Source organism: Anopheles ziemanni, chromosome 2 (assembly GCF_943734765.1).
Source record: "Anopheles ziemanni chromosome 2, idAnoZiCoDA_A2_x.2, whole genome shotgun sequence".
Classification (NCBI taxonomy): Eukaryota; Metazoa; Arthropoda; class Insecta; order Diptera; family Culicidae; genus Anopheles; species Anopheles ziemanni.
This window is the reverse complement of record NC_080705.1, coordinates 63,204,046-63,230,643: the sequence shown is the minus strand read 5'-3', so window position 1 is coordinate 63,230,643 and position 26,598 is coordinate 63,204,046. Positions and strand designations below refer to the sequence as shown.

The 26,598-nt window shown below is 44.3% G+C and overlaps 1 protein-coding gene across 1 annotated transcript; it reads left to right on the top strand.

Moving 5' to 3' along the window:
- The first annotated feature begins 971 nt into the window (after positions 1 to 971).
- On the top strand, positions 972 to 23,081 carry LOC131294061 (protein suppressor 2 of zeste). The gene is made up of 7 exons (XM_058322106.1): positions 972 to 1,353; positions 14,371 to 14,467; positions 15,253 to 15,450; positions 15,622 to 15,865; positions 19,275 to 20,650; positions 20,720 to 21,015; positions 21,085 to 23,081. Exons 1-7 carry the CDS (start codon positions 972 to 974, stop codon positions 23,079 to 23,081), a joined length of 4,590 nt encoding a protein of 1,529 aa, XP_058178089.1.
- Positions 23,082 to 26,598: the final 3,517 nt, after the last annotated feature.

Below are 26,598 nucleotides of genomic sequence, written 5' to 3'. Positions count from 1 at the left end.
TATTTTGTTTTCCAAAACATAACATAAGTAGTTTAAAAATTTACACCATCTACCTTTTTATATCGCAATAGGCGATGCTTTTACTCTTTCTATCAGTCAACTGTAATTGTATTTATCTGTATTTATAAACTCGGCATTCATCTACAAAAAAAAATAACATTAGTTTAACTTACAAAGAATTTTTGAAGTAACAGAAACACTTGTGCATCTGACGTCCGTTAAATATCGTGCGACAAAGCACTGATACCAGCCTTAGTGCGATAATCAACCTGTATATGGCGATGGCGGCAGCCAATAGCATGATGGCAGCAAGCACTAACACCATGGCCGCACCCTCTAGCAAGGTTGGTTTGCGAGCCGTTTGTGAGCTATTTTGTTTTGTTTCGGAAACAAATCGTGCGCGAATGGCTCGCAAATTTACTGTTGCTTGAAATGATTCAGTCATCGCTGTAATGTTTACCGCCATTGCGCTTTACGGGTATGCGATCGGAGTATTGATGTGGATCGATATAGTTTACAAAGCTGTAGTCGCTGCATTGAATTGAACAGTCTGTAAAAGGCGTCACCCATCGTGCATAGAAGATAGTGAAAATGTTACCAAATCTAAATTTCTGTGAACCAAATCAAAAAACAGTGGTTTTCTGTTTATTAATGCTCAGTTTTTCTTTTACCAATTTCAGAAAATGGAAAAATAAAAAAAAGGATTTTTAAATGATTTATTACCGTAAGTGAGTTGGTGTCAATCAAAGTTACGTTAGAAGCATTAAACAACACAGAAGTGTGTCATGCGCAAAAAAAGATATATAATGGCCGTTTAAATCGTATGAAGTGTGTGTGCGCGTGTGTGAATCTGAATCTTTAGTGTTATTAGACCGTGAACCCACCCGGCACAAGGAATAATAAAGGATTACCCTCAGGAAAATAAAAGGATTACAAACTAATCGGACCACAGCGCGGCCGAACGAGGGGGAATGACAAGTGCCGCAACCATGATCAGCGGCGGCACGGCGGGCAGTGGCGGGGGAGGCGACGGGACCGGAACCGGAACCCGCGCCTCGTTCAAGGACAGCCGGGCGTCCCTGGTGCCGACGCCGGATGCCGGGAGTGTCGGTGGCCGGAGCATCGCGACGCGATCCCTCACGGCCTCGCCGGCCTCCACCTCCCTGTCCTGCTCGTCCTCGCCGACCCTGCCCCTGGCCGGGCTGATGATGCACGAGCCAGAACGCGTCCGTATGCGCTCGGCTGCCGGCAGCAACCGGCGGCGCGTCAAGGACTTCAACGACAGCATAACCTGCACCCTCTGCAGCGGCTACCTGGTCGAGGCCACCACCGTCAACGACTGTCTGCACACATGTGAGTATTAAATCGGCTTTCCAGCCCTCCCGGGGGAGGGTGCGAGGGTGGGAAGGGGACTTTGCTGTGAAATGCTCGAAAATATTCCTACCCCTTGTTTGGCCCCGAAGGCAAATCACATCAGAGTCAGGCGTATTTTATGATAATAATTGTAATCTCTAGGGTGTATATCGTCCTCGTTTTCCCTGCTAGTACGACCATTTTGGTATTTTGATGAATATTTTACTGAATTATATTTTCTTTTTTTTCAAGTTTATGCTTATTAGTAATAAGAACATGCATATTTCAATAAATTGCATGCTTTGAATTATTTTTTTAACATAGTAAGATATTTTTAGAAATTAGTTTATTACCCTAATTTTCTCTCCTTTTAAAACATTTCCTACGAGAGCCATTTGAAACACTTTCAAACGAAAAATAACCAAAACAACCACAACCACCGGCACTTGTCGCTAGAGAAACGATTTCACGCGTCTTTTGATGAGGATATTGCCTCATAATCCACGATATTATATCATTTACATCCCGAGGGCGTTTGATTAATGTTTGTTTTACTTCCCCCTAATAAAGTTTAAAAACACGTCTTACTCCTGGCGATGGCGGATGGAACCGGTGTTTGTTTTGTCTGATGTTAGGTGGAAAAAGATGAATGTTTTTGGTTTAGCAATGGGCGACTAATTCACACGCTTTATTTCGTTTATGATTTATTAAATGTCTGTTGTTGTAAATTTTGTTAATTTGTTGATTTGTTAGTTAGATAGTATAGAAGTTATAATTTGGTTGTTAGCATGCATTTATGCATTTTTATGTTTGAGTTTGTTTCTCTTACCGATAATGTATAACCAATCATATATACCACCATATGAATTGTATACAATATTTGAACATCAAACATTTTGTAAATAATGCATCACATCCACCTCAATCCAAACAAAACAAAAACTCGGAACAAAATGCAAAATCGCAGCATAAACGTATCGATTCACTTCACCTAGCGAGCCGGTACACGAATGGCCACTTTTATGATTTTGCATAACAGGAGAACCAATAAAGTATCGATTGATTGCGATGGCCCCGGCATTGCTGAGCCGACTCGCCGTCATCTCCACTGTGTGGTTGAATCCGCCCGGTTACGGACCGGCCGAACTCGTTTCCCGTGTCCTTTCCGGTTGACCCTTTCGAAGGTCCCTCCGGTTGAGGGGGGCTCTCGGGCCTCAATTTCACTGGTGGTGGTGGTGGTGGTGGTAGAAACCAGTCAATTCCTGAATAATTGATGTCTCCGAATCCGAACCCTTTCGAAAAAGCTGCCCAATAAATCCATCAATCTAACAAAAACAAAAAAAAAACGAGCCCAAACGAATCAGGTTCGTTGACATTGAGCACTTTAAGCAGTCTCATATTTTGGAATGGAGCTTCAAAGCTATTCGTTATCGATACTAGTTGAACATGTTTAATCTATTTTTATTTGATTGTTTAGTTTGAGTTGCACTAAGACAATGAACCATTACAATGAGTTGAAGCATATGGTTTTTTTTGCAGAATTACTTACCTTCATGTAAAATATATTTAACAATGGAAACTTATTAAAAATTGAACTGAAACAATGACCTTTCATTCCACAACATTCTAGATCCTGTTTATTCAATATTCGATTTTTTTTAAGTTCGGTATATTACTCTAGAAACACTTGGAAACAATCAACAACATAATTAAAATCTAAAAAAAAAACATCAGCGATCGTAAGTTGATTTTGGAACGCGGTCCATGTTGGCCCCGGAGGGACGGAAGCTGAGTTTTACGATTCATAAAGCAGCCAATTTCGGGTTTGCGCGTTGCCCCTCCGGAGCATAAAGGGAGGCCAGGCCGAACATTCTTGGCCGCGGGGAAAACATAAAACGCGGGACATAAAAATGGCATGTGAGGCACATATGAATGTGCATAAACAGCTTGGTGTCGTGTGTGTATGTGTATGGGTATGTTTGTGGTGGGTTTTTTCGTTATTTGCTACTGCTCAAGCGGGTCGGCGAGTTTGTTTTGAACTAAAGTAGACAAAACCGTACGCACCCGCAATGTGTTGCGCTTATCGCTCGCTTATGGTCGGCTCTACCTTTCGATCCAAGCTGTTCGCTACGTGCTTGGAGAATCGAGCCCGATAGCAAACACGACTAGATGATAATCCTTATTGACAGTATTTATAATCAGCCTACGATGGCTTATTTGAAAACAACCGAGAGTAGGAAAAAACCAATGCGCGGTGAACGACTCAGTCGGTGAGTTTTGTGGTTTCAAATTCACCAAATTAGATTTTGTTGCTTCTTTCGCAGTCTTGTTTGATGACTTCAAAGGCCAGCCGCTTTACGGCATCGAGCATTAAGCTGCATTGGATGTAAAAGAGGAGCTAACTTAAAAAAGGACAATTTTATTCTCCCGACACGAACCCCGATCACACGATGTTCACCTTCAAAACTTCTCTTCTCTAAAATTCTTGAGATTATGAAAATTGACGAATGGAAGCCCAATAAATCATAGCTAACATAAAAATGAGCATTTTGGAAACTGTCCATGTGAGGTATTTGTGAAATGGTAAGGATGTCTAATAACGATAGCAAAAAAAAAAAAAACACATAGAAACATAAAAACATTTCGCAAATGTCAAATTTAATGCCAACGCGCTACTCCGACACTTTATTTAAATGAAAACAAAAATAGATGGAGCATCTATCGCTTAGGAAAAGTTCGAAGAGCAAACTTTTCGTTCCATTTTTCTCACCATTCATCCCAGATTAGGTGTTGCCTGTTGATTTCTTGGAAACTCTTCATGGTTTATATGTTCTCATGAAAGCTTCTTATGACATCCTTCCGAGCAGATTTTGCGCTCCTTTTCTTTGGTGGTCTGCGCGATATGCGCGACGACCTCAGCTTAAATTTATGGCCCCTTAATTGAACGCTGGACGCTAAACGCACCGCAAAAATCACCACCCATTTTGAGCGATGAATTTTGATTACTTCAATTCAAATGAGGCTTCCTCGAGCGAGGTGGCAACGAGAACGAGAATCCAGAGTTTGCTACCATAAACTGAACCGATTGTTGATGGTTATGGACACCCCATCACGCGCCGATCCGTGGCCGAAAGTGTCCGAAATGGCAGTGCATAAATCCTTGCCAAGGCTGGCCGACGCCGCAAAATGTGATACGATGGGTTTGATGGGATGGGATTATTTTTTGCGACGTATATTTCCATTAGAAAAGGCTTAGCTAATTCCAGGGTTTTTTTTTTAAATTTCTAATTTAAAATGGAAAATTTAATGATGAATCAAAAATAACATAAATCTACAAAAATGTCAAAATTCAAAATACATTAAAAGTGAATCAAGCAAATTAGTAATCAGAAACCAACACAAGAAGGATTTAAGTAGCAAAAATAGTTACACATGTAAATAAAAGACAAGATTAACGAGCTACTGATCCGATGGTCAACGAAACCGTAAAAGATTGGCATTGAATTTACCATTCATTTTCTCCCCCGCTCGAACTTCCGGACCCGAAAACCCGGAAGGTGTGAAATGTCCACAATTGTGGCCAAAAGGCATCTGTGGTGATAACCCCACGCCTCCCGTCCACCCCCTTCCACCCGTGGTCGTTATTCGTTTTTATTTATCGCACTATCTATCGGAACATTATCGCGAGCTAGGGTTTAGGTGTCGAGAGGAGGGATTGGTGTATAAATTGTGTCCAAAGACGAAAAATCACTGCCCGGTAAAGACTCGGTCAGCAACTATACGATCGTACACCGCAGATAAGATGCCGACTGGACCGTTGGACACCGTAGGACGTAATATTGATGCGAAGGGGCAGATCAAATTGCAGACTGATTTTCGATTTCTTCACATTTATCTTATTTTCCAATCCAGTTGTTGTTTTTTATGCGTGTGTCTCCTCACCATCTCCTTCGAAGGCGCCACAAAGGAAGAAGCTAAAAAATGCTCCCTAGTGGCAAATATACCCCATAGACCCGGCCCGGGAATGGCGGAAGGTACACGCACTGCACTGGCAATCATATATCTTTAATAGATTTGATCTAATAAAATGCCGTACGACAGCGGTAGGGAAAATAACCCCCGTGGGGTAGGCAGAGGGAACGGAGCGGAAGAGTATTCCGGGGCCGCTTGCGTCACATCCTGATAAGGGTCACCACCACCGTGGTAAATCTCGGTTTTTACGACCGTCAAGGGGGAGAGCGGTGACACGGGAAGAAGAACGCAGTGAGGGAAAGAAAATTTGCACTCGTGAAAACAGGCTCGGCAAAATCCGTCCTCGTTTGTGCCTAGGGGTCGCCAACTGGATGGGCTAACGGGCGGATGGAAGATTTAGGGCGATGCTTTGCTTGGATGCTTCCTTCGGGAACGTCGGCAAAAGGACTCGTTTGGAGAAAATACTCAGAGAGTGATGTAAAAGAGAGAGAGAGAAGGCGGTAAGAAGAATGAAGCACTGAGTGTGACAGAAGGAGAGCGTGTTTGCTGGCAGACCGACGCGTAATTCCTTATTTGCTGATCCTTGCTTCTTGGCCCGCGAAGGATAACGAAGGGACGCAAAAGGTGGCAGCTATATTTCATCTCAATAAGATGCTTGCTTTCAGCGGTTAGCTCCTGTTCCCGAGGCAGCTGGTTTGCGCAGCTTCCTTTGAGGATTGATTTTCAATGTCTGCATTGTTTAAGTGAAATTTTTCACACCACCACCAAACCAATTTTGAAGTAAGTGTATCTATTTTCATTTTCTTTAAATTGTTTGTGATTCATAAAAATTTTCAATTGTTGATTGTTTGTTTGATCACTATTAATAGATTAACACGACTATATTAACACCTTGTCGTCCGGGAGATTTCAAAATTTTACATATTTCTTCTGCCGCATCTTTTGTTCTGTCAATTCGTGTGCTGTTTTTTCATGCTCTCTTTCATTCCCCATTCGCGTATTAGCGAACAAAAATCACTTATTATACTTATCTAATCTACTGAATTAAACGAAAGAAATTGTTAAAATTTAAATTTTGTATAAATCGCGTAAAAACCAATACAATCTGCGATTTTTTACATAGAACTGCCATCACTTCAACATGGTATGATTTGCTGTTAATAAGTATGTTTTCATCGTCTCCAACCTCCCCGTCTTTTTTCCCAAGCATTTGCACCTTTTTTACTAAGTTTGATTGCCTGTTTGATTTGATGAAGTTATCTTCATTGGGAAGGTTAAATGTTTAATAAAGCTAAGAATTCAGTTTTGACTGAATTTTACTATTCGTTTAAACATATTAATAAAAATAAAAACTAGTCAAATCAACGATGAAGAAATATAAAAACCAAATGCAAAATAGAAAGTAATAGTTGGAAAGATAAGATTCGATTTCTTAATATTTGCTCTTCCAGGAATGGAATTTTAAAAAAACATTTAAAATTCAAACACTCTTTCATTAAAAAAGCAAACCTCCCACCACTCGATGGAATTTGGTACCGAAGCGGAATTGCTCGGCGTTGAATGTGTTTGGGCAACTTATCAGCAGATCGGGATCGGTTCTCCTACATTGAATCATAATGTAAAACATCGTAATAACTTGAACAAATAGATGCGCTGCTGAGACGAGCAGCGTCGCAGCACCGAGTCTCCAATCCCCTGTTTCGGCGGAAACCGACGAAACATTACTATTGAGACCTTCACGGCGAGTTCCGCGCCCGTCGCTTTCAACCGTGGCACAGCCGGTCGTCTCTTGCGCTTTTCCTACAGTTTTGGTAACAAGCGACCTTCGTACCGCGTACGACTTCGATGTGGAAAGACGGAGAGCGAACGGAGGAAAAAATATAACAGGAAATTAGAATAATAGAATAATAGAAGCGTCGAGGAGTTTGAACCGCTCCTTGCAGTTCGTGCTCAAGAAATCACTCAACCGGTTGTCAGCGTTACGGCGTGGTGATTCCGTAGACTGTGTGTGTGTGTGACTCTACTTCTTGAACATGTTTACATATACAAAAAACAAGAAGCGAACGCGTCCTGCTGAATTATGAAAATAAAATTATCTTCAAATAATTTTTCCTTGGAGCTATACAAAAGTCGAGAATGTACTTGACATGTCTACAGAAATAAACTTTCTATACCTACTCTAGTCGACTTTTCAAGCCTCCAACTAAATTTGTCTACTTCAAGTGATAAAATTTCAAAATGTAAACATGCAATTGAAGGAAAAACTACTTTCACGTTTTTTTTTCGGAAATTCGACGTGTCTAAGCCTAAAGCTTAGTTTGCAGTTTTGAAATCGGTCGACCTTTTCCCACGTGTTGGCCTAGATTGTTGCCGGTGATTTTCACTTTTTCCTCGCATTGCAAGAATAAAGGACTGAACTTGTGGTCGTTTCGGGTGCGCGTAGGTGTCGCAAGGGACGCAAAACCCGTGGTTGGTAGGTGCGCCAAGAGGGTAAAGCAAAAAAAAAGGATCTTGAAGACCATTAGGGATATGCAAGGCTGCCGAACTCTGCCGGCCTTGTTGGCTCTCAGTGATAATGTTAAAATTTTGCTGTTTGTAACGTCAGAGTGACCAATTTTATATTTATCAGTTTTCAACGTTCAAATTTCAAAAAATGGAACATGTAGACTAAGAGTTTGAAACGACCGAAATGAAATAGTAAAATAATTTTTTAGAACATCAGATATAGGAAACATAAAGAAATGAAGACTTTTATATTTCTTCCGGAAACTTTTCATCTTTTAGAGGCACCGCTGAACGATGAAAAGTAAGAAGGAAGTGGTTTATGGTGAGCATAAACAAAGGGAAAACATAGAATAAAAGGAAGAAGAGGTGAAAAACCGCGAGCGAACGATACCGGAGAGGAGCGTAGACAATCATCAAGATAGAATAAAGCAAGATAAAAAAAAAACACCCGAGAGAGTGCCGGAATGGACGAGGGATCGGTCGGGCATTTTCCCTCTGTTGTGATCCCATCGCCTATTTCAGGGTACGCACCTGTCCTCCCGGCACCGACACTCTCGTTAGCGCCGAAGCAAGGGGGAAAAACGCTGGTGGCCGATGGCGCTAGGGGTGCATATCAATGAGAAGGAAAATAATACACCATGCCCCCGTGCGTCTGCTAATTCCCTCGGTTCCGCGGAATTGGGATACAAGTCTCTCGGCATCTCTACGGACACGCTCCTAAAAATTTTCCCTTTACAGTGCGTCTCGTTCGTGCGTTCAATATTCTAGAGTAGTTTTCCTCCCTTTCGGCCAGTATCTTCTGCTCGCTCTCGGTCGAGGAAAACTCTCATCGCGCGTTGTGGCTCAATGAGGAAAAACCCTAGCAAAAGCCGGCAAACATCTCGCCGATGTGCGCAAGAATGTGTTTTTCTCTTCTATTGCTTTTCTGTCGTTTCGTGTGTTTTTTCTTCTCGCCTGTTTGTTCTTCCATTTCTTCCTCACTCCGATGCTCTTGTTTCCACAGTTTTCCGCTAGTGTTGTTGCCGCCAACCACCTGCCGCACACACTTCCTACCACTGTCCATTAGACCGTTAGATGGTCTTTTGCATTTCCCGTCGAGCTCGGGGCTTTCTGTGTCGTTAGCCGAGGCTCTTGGAGGAAACGGGCCTTGTCGGAGTTAGGCACACAAAAACACCGTTAGAAATAGCGCGCGCTGTAGCTCTAATGCCTCCGTCCGTCCACCTGTGGCCACTTCTTCAGCGCGGGTTTTCCGGGTTCCCGAACGCGTTGCGGGGTTTTCTTTCCGCTTTGCAATTGTACGTCAATGCTACAATGAATACGTTGTCAAGCTTTTCTTACGCTTGTTCCTTCTATAATGGTTTCACGAGCATCAAATGATACAGGGCTATTTCAAAGGCTTGGCACAGAAAATATAATGCTGACTTAAGAGAAGTTTCTTTAGGTTTTCCTCAAATGAATTTTATAGATATTTTAATTTAGAAAAAAACATTAAAGCATTTAAAGTATTTGAAAAATAAATACCATCAATTCGATATCGATGGAGTCCAAAATTGATATTTCTCTGCTCTTTCGTTTTATTACTTTCAACCTTGAAAAATATACATTTAAATTATCATCAAAGGCTTCTCGCAGCAAATCAAAACCCGAAGCCGGCTACACCGGGCGGGCAGAAAACCATACCGTCCTCAGGGAGCTATAAATTTATGATTGACCTAATCCAAAATTTATACTCTTTCAACCTAACCCGCACACCGCGAAGACTTCCTGGCTCTCGGCCACCGTGAGGTCTCAACCGATCCGCCCGGTAGGTGAATGGAAACAGGAAATCTAATTCGGTGGTCACCGAATCTGTTTCGTCCCCCGAGGCGTCGACCTTTTGGAAGTCCATTTCCTTTGCCGGTTGATTTCGACTCTAAGTCGCGGTGTATGTTTATGTTTGAAAAATTCACTTCTTTCTAAAACGAGTTCTCGATCTCTTCAACCTCCGGCTTGCTTGTTGAATAACTTAAAAACAGTTTTATCAAAAACATTCCCATCGGACATGTGTTACATTTCTGTGCAACTGCTTGTACCTTATCCGGCATCGCATTGTTTGCCTGTGCCGTTGTTGCATTCGTATCCTATCGATTACTTCTGCGTTATCGTATCACATTCATTTCGGTCGCATATCTATCTTTTCTCCACGTTCTTCGTGTTTTCGTGGCTTGCATGTATCCCACCACGCTCTCGACACACCTTTTCTTGTCTCTCATGTCTTCCACCTTCGGTACGTTGCGCATTGGAAAGAATTTTATTGGTCCGAAGCGCGGTCATCTAATTAATGAGAGGCCACAAGCGCGCGCGCGCTCAAAATGTGTCCGACACAGCTCGTCATCCTTCAAACGCTGTATCGTGCAACAGCAGTGGGTTTGTTTTTGGCGGAGGGTCACATAAAAAATAAATATACATGAAAAGAAGGTTGATGAATTGAAAATCTGGAGATGCTTTGGGTTGTTTTACTCGATCGGGAGCGTCTTGTTGGAGGCGCTTGTTTCGAGTTAATTTAAACAAATTTATGGTTTCGCTACCGACTGAGCCTGTTGGGTCGTGAGCCACGCATTCGACATCGGCATGTTGATTCTCCTTTGCTTTTTTGGACGATTCGCTACCGGTTGTTGAAGATGTTCGCCTTGGTGGTCAGCTGAAATCAAGTGAAAGAAAGGGAAGAAACCGAACATAACTTCCATGCCAAAATTAATGTGTGTGTTTCTAATACGTTGCCGATTTTCCTAAGTGGGAACGTATCGTGTATTCGGTTTTATTTCCCGGTGGCGCACTGTGTTGTTTTTCCGGCCCCCGCCGACACTACGACTGCACGCTGCTGGATAAACATTTCTTCGGTGGGAATCGCAAGAAGCGCTTGTGTAAACAAAACGAATGTGTGCAATATTTCAACCATGTCTTACACTCATAATTGAGACGACGATGTGATCATCATTTCGATTAATTTGTTTACACTGTGCCCTACCGTGGCCCCTCCATCCTCGAAACCCATCGTCTGGTTTGAAATCGACAAATGATGTCAAGGGTTTTTGATGGAGTTGGAATCAAATAAACAATGGTGAGGCAAACAGGAAAAAACCATCTTGAGAATAAACACATGCAAGCTGGAAGACTCTCATTTCGATATTTAAAGGATGAAATTGAAATTACACCTCAACTTGTGCGAATTTAACTGAAGTTGAAGCAAAGAAGCCTCGATGGAAATTATTTAATTTCCTGACTGAACTATAACAATTAAAAACTAAATAAATTAGACCTCTGTGCTCGAAAAAGACCCCCTTTTGGAGAACTTTCTCAACCCTTCCTACCAACCTTTTCCCAAGGCATGCGTGAAAAATCCTCAAACCGCATCTCGCGAACGGTTGGAAAAGTTGCTTTGCTACCGGAAAAAGTTTTTCCCCGTCTCCAAAGAGTCTCCTCCGAACGGTCCATCTCCTCGACCTCGGTTTTCGTTACCTGCAAGCAGGGTTCGCGTAGCTAAAGTTCATTCAAAAACCCCAATCTCGTTTCGCCCACTTCCCACAGCATTTGTTTCTTTTCGGTATGATCTTTTCCTGCTCCGCTGCTCATCCAGCGCGAGTTCATTAAGTTTTCTCGTTTTTCGCGCGACGAGTGCGTTCTTGGGAGAGTGGGAGGGTGTGCGTGTGTGTGTGTCTGTGGTAGAGGTTAAATGCTAGAAGTCGTATAGTCTCGCGGATTCGGTGAGCTGCTCAGCGTAAGAATTGGTGTGGGACCATGGTATGGGACAATTATTTAGTCGCTTTTTGGAACGAACCGGCTTCCGAAGACCGAAGTGAGCCAGGAATTGCCAAAAGTCATTGTACCCTATGACAATGTTAGTACTTTAAAGTATTTAAACTTCGTATTCGAATATGTATTTTATTATGTTCCAATGGTGTTGTTTACGTCTTTCGTATAGAAATATTTGGTTGGAGTTCGAGGTATGTACAATTTATAAATCGCTATAAAACCAAACATGTTAACTTTTCCTATTTAAACTACAAAGTTACTACAGCCTCGTAATTGTTACCGGTCCAGAATGGTTGACTTTGTTGGGAAAGAAAACTTTGCTTTCCCGCTCAACCAAACGGCATTGGTTAGGTAATCGAAATACGGAAACGGCCCTCAGCGTCCCTTTCCACTTATCGTCCCAATCCTGCCCCATCATTTCGAATAAAGCCCAATCTGGAGAGGGCAAACTTTAGCTCCATTTATCGCATCAGTTTATTGGAGAATCAAAGTCCGAGCAAACATTTCGCCGGCTACGGAAAACCCTGGCGGGGCTGATCTGACCGGAAACCGGAACCGTCGTTCGTAGAACCACCGCCGAAGCCCGCAGACCAGGACGTCGCCATCGTGCCGTCCTGCTGCTGCTGCTACTGATGATGATGATTATGTTCGGGGAGTTGTTAATCTTGCCGGTTTTCGGTTCCGTTCTTTCACTTTCGGTTCCGTTCGCCGCGACAGACCTACGGTCGGATGGCACGGGAAAAAAGGAGGAAATCAAGCCCTCGAACCGTACAACCCTGTGTCTGCTTTGGACAGTTTTTCGTGCACGGCGGAAAGCGCACCGGCAAAAAAAAGGTTGGCATTAGGCTGGGAATATCACATGAAAATAAAATAAAACACGCCAGGCAGGCAAAGGAAGCAACATCTAACGGAGCGTTTGCGGAGTGTGAAGTAAAAACGGAGCAAAATGTTAGCCGATGCCACCGTTTCGCATGAATACTTTTCCCACCGCGAATCCGGTACGGTGCGATGTTCTGGCTGGAGGTTTTCTTTTTTCTTTTCCCTTTTTTGAGATGCCATTTCCAGCGCGGAATGCTCCTCAGGATGGACCCCACCTGACATCAAAGGAAAGACCCCATCAAACAGAGAAACGATAATTTTGTTCTCAAAACGACTGGAAGGCATCGAAAAAGGTGTAAACCAAAGAGTTGTAGGTCGAAGTCACAGCACTCAATGTTGAAGCATACACATTTATTTTAGTATTGAAAACAAGTTAATTATTTGAATAAGTCAAACATTAGAAGTAAATGTTAAATCTAACAAAACGACGAGAAGAATTGCATAAATGGTAGGCCAACTATATATTTAAAAGAAAAGAAATCTATGGCTAAATGGTATCATATAACTCCGTTGCATCTTATGGTGAGATGAAATCGTTTAAATTAATTTTAAATTATCATACATTATAGAAAAACTATAAGTTCAACTTCATAACACAAACATCGTAATGGACAAAATCATTACCTACAAAAAATGTTATTACATGTTGATAGAAAAGGACAATTGAGTGTGATTTTTCATTAAACAAAACTGGGATAATTCACTCCCCGCTATCACCTTCACCTGCCGTCTTGCGAAAGACAGTATGGGTGATAAAAAAAACAACACCTACCCAATGTTTACGAGTGAGACGCGAGATCAAGGTACTCCGACACGGCACAACACCTAATAGAGATTAACGCCAGCGGCACGGGGCGATTATTATCACGCTTCGCTGTTGATCGGTTTTGACACTTTGGGGTTTTCTGGGAGACGGGAAGAATGTGGTTTACATCGCGAAGAACTTGTGCGGTTACGTCGTCAAGGAGCGCAAGAGAACGATAGAGCATCCGAGCAACCGACGTCTACCCGCTTTTGCCAGAACGTTTTTATGTCTAGACGCCGCACAGGGCTGAGCTGTCGTCCCAAACTCACCCGATTCGACGTTAGCGCGGTAGCTTGAGGAATGAAAACAAAAAACGGAACGGAATAGAATAAAACAAAAAGCACTGGATGTGCTCCCCACCGTACGTCCCAACCCCTTTCGACTGCATCTCGCAAGGGATGATGTCGGTGACGACAGTAAGCGATGATTGAACAGTTCGTAGCTGTCACAACAGCAACGCGCGGTTTGTTGTCGTCGTTGACGTGTGTCGTGGTCGCGCCGAGTGAAAAACAAAGCACCATAATAAGGTAGAGGTGTTGATTGACTGTCGCCTGGGTTGAGGTGTTTTGCGGATCAAACGATCGATCCCACCCCCTCCGAAAGTCAGAGCTGTTTCATTGATGCTTTCCACGATCGTTCCAGGCGTTAGAGCTTTTATCGGTTACATCGTCTTTAATGGGTGCTCTTTTGACATCTTCTTTATTGGCTCTTCATTTTCTAAGTATCAATGAATCGGCTGACTTTTGATGCCATGGGTAGTTTAGTTTAAACATCTTCGATTCTACCTATTTAAAAAATGTTTATCACCTTTTTCATTCACAATTTTAGTATCGAATGGAAATGGAAATACAAAAACAACTAGCAAAACTGTTCTTGCTTGTGGTCCTTCTATTCAAACCATCCAATGCATGATACCTCAACCTTGAACTAAATCTGTCATCATTTCATAAATTCGACGTATCATTGCATTTTTTAACTCTGCAGTCCTGTCAATCAAATCGCGAAACATACATTGAACGAACTTACTAACCATGTCGAATTTTCTTTCTTTTTACGCATTACAGTTTGCCGGTCGTGCATCGTCAAATACCTCGAGAGCAACAAGTACTGTCCCAGATGCAAGTCGTACAACAGCAAGCCGATTACGGCCGCTAATTTAAGGTAATTATGGGCACCGTTTGGTGGGAGGGTAACGGTTTTATCTTGCCATTATGTACGTTTTTTTTGTTGTTTCCATTCGATCATGCACGGTCACTGCGTGTCACTGTCGGCATGTTTTACGGTTGAGCCGCCGGTTGAGGGCGAGCCGGGCTATCAAATGACAGCTCATTGTTGTGGCACGGCGAAACAGATAATGGCTGTAGTTTCGCTGCACGTGAAGCAAAACTATTCAACTTTAAAACGGTTAAAAGAATGCTGAATAATTTAAGATTAGAAATTGATGAACATTTCCCACAATAACACCATTTTAATCTATTTTTTAAATTGCCTCTTCTTTGTTTGCTTTAATTTCACCATGTAGAAAATACAGATTCTTTTAAACCAGTTCTTTTTGTATCTGTCATATTCGTATATCAATATAGACATTTGTCGCTGTTTTCGTTGATTTTATAAATTTGGTCTGTGCGCAGACTCCACTTTCAATGCATGGTGTGGGCGTTATTGAAAAAAAAAGTTTTTGTGCCCGACGATAAATCTTTGTTCATCAAGCTGTATGTTGGTGAAGGAGTATTCAATTTTCTTATGAATATTTCTAAGATTTATAACACAAAATATAAACTACGAATTCTAAATCGTTCCATCTGGCAGTCACTTTAATTATTACTATTTGTGGGCACTAAGTTATTCTTTTCAACAATTCTTTATAGACTTCCTCCTCGTTCGTTAAATATTATGATTAATCTCATATTCCCCATTGAATGTTGTCGTCGGATATTTTTCTCTAGACCCGACCGGACACTGCGAGCCCTCGTCTACAAGCTGGTGCCCGGGCTGCACAAATCCGAGAACCAAAGAATGGTTCAATTCTACGCAGACATTTCCTCCTCCAACAACGTCCCGTTCGGTGACGATCAGCACCTGACCCAGGGTGCGCTCAGCCTGCTGGACGATCAGAACTTCTTCTCCCCCGACGAGCCAATCAGGTGAGTTTTTCATTAATGCCAGCTCTTGGCGTTCATTCATCTTCATCGTCTCGAGCCGCCGGTGCGTTGGAGCAAAGGAAAATTCCCACACCTCTCGTTCTACTGGTTCTTTGGTGCAGATTGATTGATTATTTTTGTTTCCCATTTCTCCCTTTGCTACCCCTGGGATAGTCTCTCGCTGGAGTACCACTATGACACGCTGGCCGAGCACAGTGCGGCCACTGCGAAGGTCCCCGTCACGTACCTCCAGTGTCCGGCGGCCGTGACTGTGCACCATCTGTACAAGTTCATCCTGACCAAGAACGGGCTGCTGGTCGGCGCGGACCACATTCGGGTGGAGATCATCTACGAGGACGAGGTGCTGCCGTCCGACTTCACGCTGATGGACGTGGCCTACTGCTTCGGCTACAAGCGGGTATGTTTCCGGTTGTTTATTCTTTTAGAGAACTTTTCCGCCGCTCCCCATTTTATGATAAGATAACCTGAAGAAAGGCAGAACTATTGGAAACGTAATATTTTAAAGAGTAGAGTGTTTGGGAACATATGATTGTTCTTTATTTTTTCACGATTCACGAATACAAATTATTATTAGTTATTGACAAATATTGAAATTAAAATGATAATCGAAGGTCTGTTCGAAGAAGACTGTTTTAAAACATAAAAAGGTTGAGTTATAAGCACTTTAGGACACGTCTCGAAAACAAATGCTTTCCGATAAGTAATGTGCGAAAATTATTATTTCTTGGGATCGCTTCTGAGGTAATTGGAGTATAATCTTGGAGAATAAATACTTTAACGCCAGCAAAACTGTCGATGGTTGTATAATGAAACCAAACGCCACCAGACGCCTTCCACTATCCGCGTTCCGGATAAATATCAGAGTCCGACCCATACACCCATTCTTACGCCGTGTTTTCGTTACGGCCGGTGAGGAATATCTCCTCCTGTCAGCGAAGAGCCGGTCAGAGCCAAACGGAGGAAATAAATGCGATTGGTTGCGGCTGAATGAATGCACAGCCGAGTGAGGCCTATATCTGGCTCCAACCGAGAGAAAACCGGGCCATCTTCGGACAAGCGTCTTTGCAGCTGCTACTCGCAGCGTTGAAACCACTTTAGCAGAGGCGTGGGAGAAAAAGGGCAGAATGGAGCAAAGGTAGAAGACCCTACAGGGAATTCACTGAAGGACTTCAAGTGGCGAATCAACAACGAATTGCGAATGAATTTGCTGGCATGGGAAAGCAGGGGGGAGAATGAGAGCAAAGGAGGAAAATAAGGAGGAGGGAATCGAATTCTGATCTGTGTGATGAAGAAATGAACCAAGTACTTGTGATTGGACACAGTGTGTTTCAGATTGAGCGTGTTACTTGTAAAAGTGTTTAAAATTCAATTCGTTACATTTTTTCATATGTTGATACATTTCACTTCTTCCTCATTGAATATGAATCCAATACAATTCTGTTGATAACCTCCCAAAATTATTTAAATTTAACATCCATTTTAATTAATTTGGAATATAAGACGCTTCCTATTAGAAGGGTATGTAAAATTATTTAAAAACAATAATAGTAGCTTGAAAAATATACATTTTAAACTTCCATTGAGTTAATTTCCTTTGGCTAAATTGACTCATCAGAAAGACCCAATCGTTAAAATTGGAAACTCACTGTAGATAAGCCCAATAAGCTTTTTCGATCGCCGGGTTGGTTGAAAGTGGTACGTGTGACCCCCCTACCAGAAAGCGGCGCGTTTCCGAGATTCGTGCCACGGGATGAGCGTGGAAACGCGCGTGAAACGAAAATAATTAATAGTAATTATGTTGAGCGATTGTGCCGTGATAAAACACTGTGCAGAAAGCGGCCGCACAGTGAACGTGAGCACTCGAGAGATTTGCCCAGGCCTGGCGTTTGATTTTCGGTCTTCGGAGAGATTTCAGTAGCTCCGCGGAACGTCACTGCAGCGGATTTCTTGGGGATCCGACGACGGACCAAGCGGTGGTTGATTATAATAACGATAGTGATGTGAAAGATGATGATGATGATGATGATGAAGGCGATGAAGCTGAATGTGTGGGGGAGAAGTTACCGAACACTTAAAAAGCGATGGACGCGGGAATTGAGGTGTACTGCCACCAAACCCCAATCGACCACGGGCGGAGAGTAATCGTTCATCTTCCAGCCTTGGCCCGGTCCAATTCCACGCAACATCTTCTGGCTGCTGGAACACTCTCGGGATGCATGTAAGCATCTTTACACATTCCGGTGATGAAGTTATTCCCCAGGTCCGCTCTTTTCGTAACCCAGCCCAGATTGGGACAAGGACGTTCAGATACCGTAGTCTGTATAGCCTTCACGGCGTTATGGAGAGACGGTGACGGTCCGATATCGATTCACATCTTCGCAACCGGTTCGCAACCGTACGACACGCGCGCTTGTCATACCAGTCACGAAATGGAAAGAGGTGGTGTTGTTTGCTGCCCGTGATTGAAATGTCACACACGCCGCGTCGGGAAGGAGTCTCCGTCTCCGGAAGATGCACGCCCGCCGAACCCCACCCAACCCGGTGAAAGGAAATATGATCCGGGGCGTACGTGACACGTTTAGCGGCCCTGGTTTGCCGTCCATATGCTTTAGGAAGCCGTTTTGCTAACGAAGTTATGATGATGATTGTTGCGTTGTGTATCCCCGAGGGACCAATATTAGCAAAGCGTAGATCTATGGAATTCCAATGATTACGACATTCTGAGTATTTGACGCTTAGAAAGGATAATTAGACTACTAAATGATTTATTTAAACTCAAATTTACCAAGAACACCTTTCGCATTTGAATCAATTTTTATTTTCATATCTTATTTAATTCTGTGAATTCTTTAAAGTAGACAATCAGAGAAAAAAACGTTATTGGACGCAATCAATTAAAAAACCAAATGTTTGAAGACAATATAAAACGGTTTCGATAACGATGACAAAATCCCAAATGACAAGTAAACAAGAACTCACAACGCGTCGTTTTTTAAGAGTACAGACTCTCGTCATGTAGCTTGTGTTGTTTTTAATCTCACATGGCCATTTTTTTTTTAGGTTTTCAAAGTGTTGTTTGCTTTATGTGTGAGTTTTTGCCTAGAGTTTTGTCTTAAGAATCGTTTTCTAGATTCATTCACATGAACCTTTCACCCACAAGGTTTAAAGATTCGAATCTCAAAACATTGATGATTCTTTCGAAACTCCAATAAATTTTATTGAATCTGCTATGAGTCTGATGTGAAGCTTCATGATTCTTTGGTGTGCATGTCGAAAAAGTGGGTCTTCCTTCAATATTGTTCGTGAACCTGCGGTCTATATGAATTTGTCATTCGATCGATGCAAAAAGTCATTCAGATGAATCTCGTACCTGAATTATCGAGCTCTAATATTGACAGGACGCGTCGAAACTGCGTCGTTATCTTGCACTGACATCAATTTCCATAAGAAACCCTTTGTAATGTTGTTTGCATTCTTCAACTCTTGTTTAAATCAATATTTATCATAGATAGGCTTCAAAGTATACGATGAAATCCATTGTTCCGGAAAATATACACTCGCCAGTGTTTATCCTTTCTCTTGAATTTTATTTTATCCGCCTTTCTACGTCATAATCGTAGTTGCATCTAAAAATCTGAATGCGTTGACTTCCACTTGGCTCTGCAGAAAATCTATTTTAAAGCCTCACTGTCGCATTGCATCATGATGTCTCATAATAGGTCCGGCCTTTTCGTACTTCACCACTCTTCTAACAGTGCATTTTCTTCTCTTTTCCCTTTTTCCACCCCCCGTTCTGGTACGAGCAGATAGCACCGATGCGGTTTTTCTATCGCATTCTCATACACTCGACCGCGAAACCGGCCCCGACCACCACCGCGTACCACCGTGTGGAGGGCCAGGACAAAAATAGTACCACCACCACCAGTAGCAGCGGTGGTCACGATGGCGGCGGTGCCGATTCTACGACTCACGGTGCCAGCTCACCGACTCCCACCGCGGCCGGTCGGACGACTGGTCAGCAGCGGACGGGTGAGCGGCAACAGGCAAAGGCGGCCGGTACTGGTACCGCGGCTCAGTACGTGCGACCTCGCGAAGATGACGCTAATAATAGTAGTCGGTTGGGCGCAAGCAGCAAGGAGAACGCCGTTAGCAACGGTGCTGGTGGCCTCGAGTCGCAAAGCTCGACTGTGGGCTACCTCCACAATGGGAATGCAAAACAGGCCGGTGGGAAATCACCAGTGGCTGGGGAGACGTCGGAAGCGTCGGAAAAGCCATCGTCCACCGTCGAAAAGAAGACCGGTGGAAAGTCAAGCCCCCCGACGACAACGACGGCGCCGAAGAGAGGTAGCCTGAAGATGGTCCTCGTGTCAACCAGCTCATCGAAGGGGATAAAAGGTGACCCAGCCACGCCTGGAGAGTCTAAAAGCCAAAGCCCTCCAACCATGAAGGCCACCACTCCTCTGGCGATCGAACCCCCCAAAGAACACACCTCCGAAAAGGTCAGGTCTCAAACCGCACCGGAAAATCAAAAGCCAGCATCGTCCTCCAGTGAACTGAAATGCTACGTGAACCTGAAGAAACAAACGGTCGTCGGTGGAGCGACTCCTACAGCCGCCGAGAAACAACAACAACAACAACAGCATCCGGTGGAGATTCCTCGGCTCAAAATCGACTTACCGCGGCTCAAGGCAAAACTGTCCGTACCCGGGGAAAGACATACTCCCGGTGGAAGTCCACCGAGTAGCAGCAGCTCGTCGGCGGCCACGTCACCATCGTCGGCGGCTTCGGCGGCCAGTGGAACTTCCGCCTCCGGCAAGAGCCCAGTTTGGCCGATGGGAAAGGAAGAGTACGCCAAAACGATTGGCCTCAAGCCGGTGTACGCGGTTGGGTGCGAAGTAGACAAGCACGGCGAACCCGGTGGTTCGTCCTCCTCGTCGCACCGGAAGCGCAAGAAGGGAAAGCACTCGAAGGAAGCCGGAAGCAGTGGTAAGCGGCGGAAGTTGCATGCTGAAATCTCCTCCCAGCAGGACGCAAGCCTGAAGATGAAGGTGAAGCTTACCGAAAAGCCACCGAAGCACGAGCGGCTTAAGTCGTCCGGGAACGAGGAGGAGCCGGTCCAGGCGCCTCAACCGATTCAGCCTACAGCAACACCGACACCACCACCTCCACCACCACCCCCACCGCCGCCGCCACCGAAACCAGCGTCACCGGTTGTAGCAAAGTCTCCACCACAGGAAGTCGTCAGTTCTAGCATGTCGAAGGTGATTGACATCACCAAGGACGACGATGATGTTAAGTTTGTTAACGAACAACCTCCGTCAGCGACATTGAAGACCCCGGCGAGAAGAAGTCCGCCGCAGGTGGAAACAGCCGCCCCGGTCGTCACAACCGCCTCCTCAAGTGTGTCCAGTATGTCGTCGAAGGACAAGTTGAGTGAAATGCGTGCCATTCGCCACAAACCAATGGTGTACATCCCAAATCTCGACCGCAGCCTGTCAGCCGATGCGTCCATCAGTTCGCTAATGGAATGTGTCCAGGTGAAGGCTCAAAATCAGCGCCCAACCGTTACTACCACTACTGCTACTACTACCAGTGCGGCAGCTAGTATGGTGAACGCCATCTTGAAACCGACTCCGGCGTTGATTCCAGCCTCGACAGCTTCGACGATGGCTGGGAAGTCACAGCCTCGCACCCCAATTTTGTCACCCCGCACCATGCAGTCCTATCCCCCGCTGGCGTACCCCCTGACCAACTCCACAGCAACCCCAGCTGTCAGTGCGGGATCTCTCCGCCCGATGGCGCCACCACCGATGAAACGGTCCATCAGTTCCGACAGCGGTTCCTCGCAGCAGCAGCACCCATCCAAGACGGTACGGCTCGATCCACCCTCGCTCGTGTCCCCCTCAACTCCGCATTCGCCCGCAAACACCAACAAACAACCGATCCACGCACCGATGTTCAATTTCGCCAAGGGTGCGAACCGTGCCAAAGCCGCCCAACAGGCAGCCGGAACTAATCAGCCGCAGTCGCCGGACGTCCCCTACCGGTCGCCGATCAGTTCGTCCTACACGAAGGAAATGGTCACGAAGAAGCCGATCCCGAATCTGCTCCTTCCTCCCTCGTCCATCAGCGTCACGAAGATGTCCGACATGGTATCGTCCTCGTCGTCTACCAGCATGGGCACCATGGTCGATCACCGACCAGCACTGGAGATTGTGCGCATTCCACAGAACGCCCCGGTAGCCGATAAGCCCTCGTTGGCTCCGTTCACCACACCACCGCCGAAACTCGCCAACTCCAGTGGTACACCGAAAACCACGCGACCTCCACCGGCCACCATTCCGCTGATAAAGATCAAGAAACCTACGACGGACGGTCCAGCGACGGTGTCGAGCAGCTCGACCGCCTCTACGCCTCCCGGGATGAACCCGTTGAGACCGAAGGTGGGTGGTTCGGGAAGCATTCTGGATCTCTCCGGAAGCCGGAGACTCTCGGACGAGGTGATCATACTCGATCATAGTCCGGCTAAGAGCAGTACACAGATGGAAGGAACCAAGAGCAACTCGATCGATCGGGAGCTGGAACGGCTGGCGGCAGCTAATCGACGCAATAGCATCCCGGGATTGAAGCTTCCCCCGGATATGATTGGCTTCCCGATATCGGCACCATCGACGATGACGTCCTCACTGATGACCCAATCGTCGGGTGGGGGTCAAAAGACGCTAGCCCCGCTTCCGAAGCTGACCGAAATCAATCGCAACCGGAACATGGCCGTTCGGCAGCCGAATGCGTCCATCCGCAGCATTCCCAACCCTTCGGCACTGGCTTTCCGGGGAGCACAGTCGGCGGCTTCGACGGCGGTGACAAGTGCCGGTACTATGTCCCTTTCGGCACACTCCTCGTCCGGTATGTCCATCTCGACAGCTTCCGGCAATGGCAACGGTTCGCTGGTCGGTAGCAACAATCGTGCTTTGATGGCGGCAGCAACCTCACTCACGTTGGCCAGTATGACAAACACCTTCAAAACCAGCGTGTCCAACGCGTCGTCACTGAGCAACGGATCATCATCCCGAACAACCGGGGCCTCGAACGGCAACACGGTTTCACCACCGGTCAATGGCGGTGCAAGTGGCAACAACAATAATAACAACAACATTAAAATTGCCAACGCCAACACCACCACCTCCCTAGGCAGTCCCGGAAGTGGGAAGAAAACGATCGAGAAAGTAGCCGCCGTACTGAAGGCGGCCGCTGCTACGGTTGACAGTTCCAACCGCGGCCTGATGACCACCTCTACACCTACCGTATCGTCCGCAGTCTCAACCACAACCAGCGGAAGTAACGCCAACACCGGCAGTGTTACCAGTTCCGGTTCACCACCGTCGAACGGAAGCGAAGGAAAGCAGGGCAACGGTTCTCCATCGCGGACGGCTGTCAACTCTAGCGGCTCGTCGCCACCGACTACGATGGCGATGGCGTCTTCTACTAACGGCGGTAACCGTGCCAACGGTGACACTATCGTTACGAGCGTTACCACATCAACGATGGCGAGCGTTGCCGGGACGAACGGGAGCGCCAAAAACAGTCCGGCAAGTATAGTAAACGTTAACTAAAAGGCAAAAACATCAAATCAATTATTTCAAACAGTACTTTACATTCATTCTTAGAAGAAAACCCAATTTGAGTTTTTAAAACACTATGCTATAACTCACCTTCTTACGGTAAATATTGTTTAGCTTACAAATAATACTTCTTAGCCATACATTACCCCAACGGGTTGTCACTACAGTTAGTAGCGCTCCCATAGCGCCAGTATCGCTTCAATCGACCAGTCTATTTCAAACAGTCCACTAACTAGATTTATCCTCCAGCAAGGCTATGTGTGTTAGTTTAGAGTGTGGTAGAATGTGTATTTGAATTATTTATTACACCAGTCAAACGCAACGTTAAGTACTCCGGACCACAAGAAAGGCAGTTCTGCCACGCCCGAGAAGTAGAAGAACTGAAACTGAAATATCTCTCATTTTATGGCCAGCGCACGGTAGCCGTCTTGTGAGAATATATTCTCTTTTGTATGCCCCGAGCGAACTGTAGAATATATACAAAAACATTCATTGAAAATGAACGGTACGTGCAGCATAAATTGCACTCCCAGTGAGATAAACTCCCCCAGGGCAGGAAGACCGAAAGAGCGACGTGGATGGAGCGATGTGCACCACAAAGAAAACGAGTAGAACTCAATGTATAGACAAATAAATTAGCAAAAAAAGAAAAATGAAAAGGTGAACGTTTACAAATTTAAAATTAAATAAAAGGACTAAACAATATGTAATGGAAATGTCTTGAGGATAGAAGATGAGAAGATGTTCAAACCAAGGTGTTTTGTGTCGATTTAGATCATTATGTGTGAATTCTGCGAAAAGAGCATTATGCTGCTCGATTTGCATGAACAGTGGTTTGGAACACAAAAGTAAAAAATATGCCCTGCAGTACTGTGGATTGAGGCTTGAGTAAACTGTTCTCAAACTTGACAGCTTAACAACATACAACAATATAACAGCGTCATATATTTTTTAGCTTTGAACATAAACGTATGAGCAAGACATTGGTCGCAGTAGTTTTGAGCACACATTTTTCATATTTCTTTTAAAATAACAAAACACAATGTGGAATCGATTCTCACACACTCATGCTCTTTAATGAGTACAAAGGGTAGAAAAGATAGGAGCACGAAATAAAACAAGAATTAAAGTTCAATAAGGAATGAAATCCTTTAATTAAAAGATGAGATAAAAGATTGGAGCACTCAGAGGAAATAAAAAATGATGCAAACGAACCAAATGATATTCACGTAAGAATGCGATGGAGAGAAGAACGCGCCCGCCCGTTGAACTTTAACTGGATGGCACAATTTTGTTCCCACATGCTGCCCGGGAAAGGAGGTACTCGAAAGGCTCGAAAATTTCAAACCACCATCCCAAAGGGCAATCACAACGCCGAGGTCACGGCGCCGATGGTGGCATATTGTTGGCGGTGGCCGCGCACAGCATGGAAACGAGGAACGAATGAAGATAGATTGATAATTGAAGCAAATGGAAAAATTATTGACTCTCCTCGCACTACCGAATCGCGAGAAGAGACGCTGGAATCGATGTGATGGTGAAAGGAAAAGGCAAGGATTTACGGTGATGAAAGGTTGAGGAGAAAGGGGTCTGGTCAGAATTCCCTCGAATGTACAGAGAGAGATGGTGAAGAAGGAAACCGAGTTAACTTTCTTTTATTTAAATGTATGGTTAATCAAAAATAAACGAATCATGTAGGAAAGATACTCTTTTTTGATTTTCTAAAAGAAGGATTATCGCTACTGTTTTCGTATGATGTAAAACGTATTTATTTGCTGTGCTCCCTCTTGTTATTGATCAGAACTCCAAGTGAATTAGTTATAGATTTTTTTTCAAACAACTGATTTGAACGGTAGAAACGAAAAAAAAATGTAAATATTGCGATAAAGATAGTCATCTTTCAGCAAAGAATTTGTTTTCTTCATTGTTAACTCAAAAAAGAACTATAAAAATTGAATTAAAATGGGAAATTTTAAAACAAATAAATTTAATTACAATACTCTTTGTTTCTCTTCCACACACGGTTCGACAGGAATATTTAAAATATTTGTCAAACCCTTTTTCACCCATTTCGTTACATATATGTATGCCTAATGAATGCTGATATGTGACACTGTAGAAGTAAATAAAATGTTTCAGTTTCTATTTTCATCATGTGAACCGTAGAAAATGCTAGTTATTGAGGCTAATACTAAAAGAAACACTCGTATGTAGTGCAATACCTGTACCGTGGGGACAATGGAACATAAAATCCACTTTATCGTAGCTGATCAGCTCCGATGCTACTGGTAACAACAATTGATATTAAACTATTTACTCAGGAAGCAAACATTGCTCGCTAGCATGGACCGGGCATACAAAAGGCTTAGCTTAAGTACAACATAGGGTTGAAGGTAGGACTCGAGTGGTCGCAAAATGCATCGCAAACGATCGCAACAGCTAAAGTAAATAAGAACGGAAAGAAGAAAAGAGAAGAACTTTGAAGAAATAAACTGGTCGAAGAACAGAACGGTGAAACACGATGGAAAGCACAGAGAAATGATGGAACTTCAGTAGCAAACAATGTAACTAGACAAATAACCACAGAAGCAAATACATACATAATAAGCGCATATAGGCGCATACAGTGCGTCCCGGGAACGGCACCATGCCAGTCGCAGCAGTTCCGTTATACAAGTGTTGTATTGTAACCACACAGATACTGACCGCGACCGGGCTGTGTGTGAAGGACGAACGGCCAACTCGCATACCTATGAATAATAAACATCAAATGGAAAATAAGATAATCAATATTTGAACACAGTGAGTTGGGTGTAAGTTTATGGGAGGGTGGGAAGGCTGAAAAGGGCGTGAAAGAAAGACTGACTGTTGGAGCATTTCCAATGAAATATCACAGAGAAGACCTATACATATCACAACCGAGGCCGTAAGTAACAGTGGCGATGCCGAGATGGAACACTTGATCATCCCGCCTACATAATAAACAACTGGGTGACCACAAGCAAACTCGGGAGTGTAAACTAGCAACGCACCAGCGGCTGACTAACAAGCGGATTAACAAAAGCGTTGAAGGACGAACTGGGCACTTCCAAGTTACAAGTTTACACAGAACACAGCCTGAGTTTCCCGTGGGATGAGTAATGTACCATGCGAAGGTTACGATTGTGCGTGGGTTACATTGTGTCGTTCCGTTTGGGTGGGTGTAAGCATTTGGTTTGGCCAGAACCGACGTGTTTGCAACGCACCACTAGCCGATCATGATGATGATGATGCCACAGTGATTGATTGAGTGTGCCGCCCGGACAACGACTCAATCGAAGTGGACTAATTGATATGGTCAGGCTGTGTATGTACATTTTAAGCTCTGTTAAAACGTCAATCAATCAGATATTAATTGTGTTTAATGTGGCAACATGGCGGATTATGGTAGTAGCATCTGCAAACCATGATAATTTTGAAAAATAGTCTCATTCACAAGACGATGCCAAACGGTATTTCGAATTGATAA

Bases quoted from the DNA above. Each gene is read 5' to 3' on its own strand.
- LOC131294061 (XM_058322106.1), top strand. From the start codon at position 972: ATGACAAGTGCCGCAACCATGATCAGCGGCGGCACGGCGGGCAGTGGC. The intron at 15,451-15,621 runs GTGAGTTTTTCA...CCCCTGGGATAG, and splicing joins TCCCCCGACGAGCCAATCAG to TCTCTCGCTGGAGTACCACT. The intron at 15,866-19,274 runs GTATGTTTCCGG...TGGTACGAGCAG, and splicing joins ACTGCTTCGGCTACAAGCGG to ATAGCACCGATGCGGTTTTT.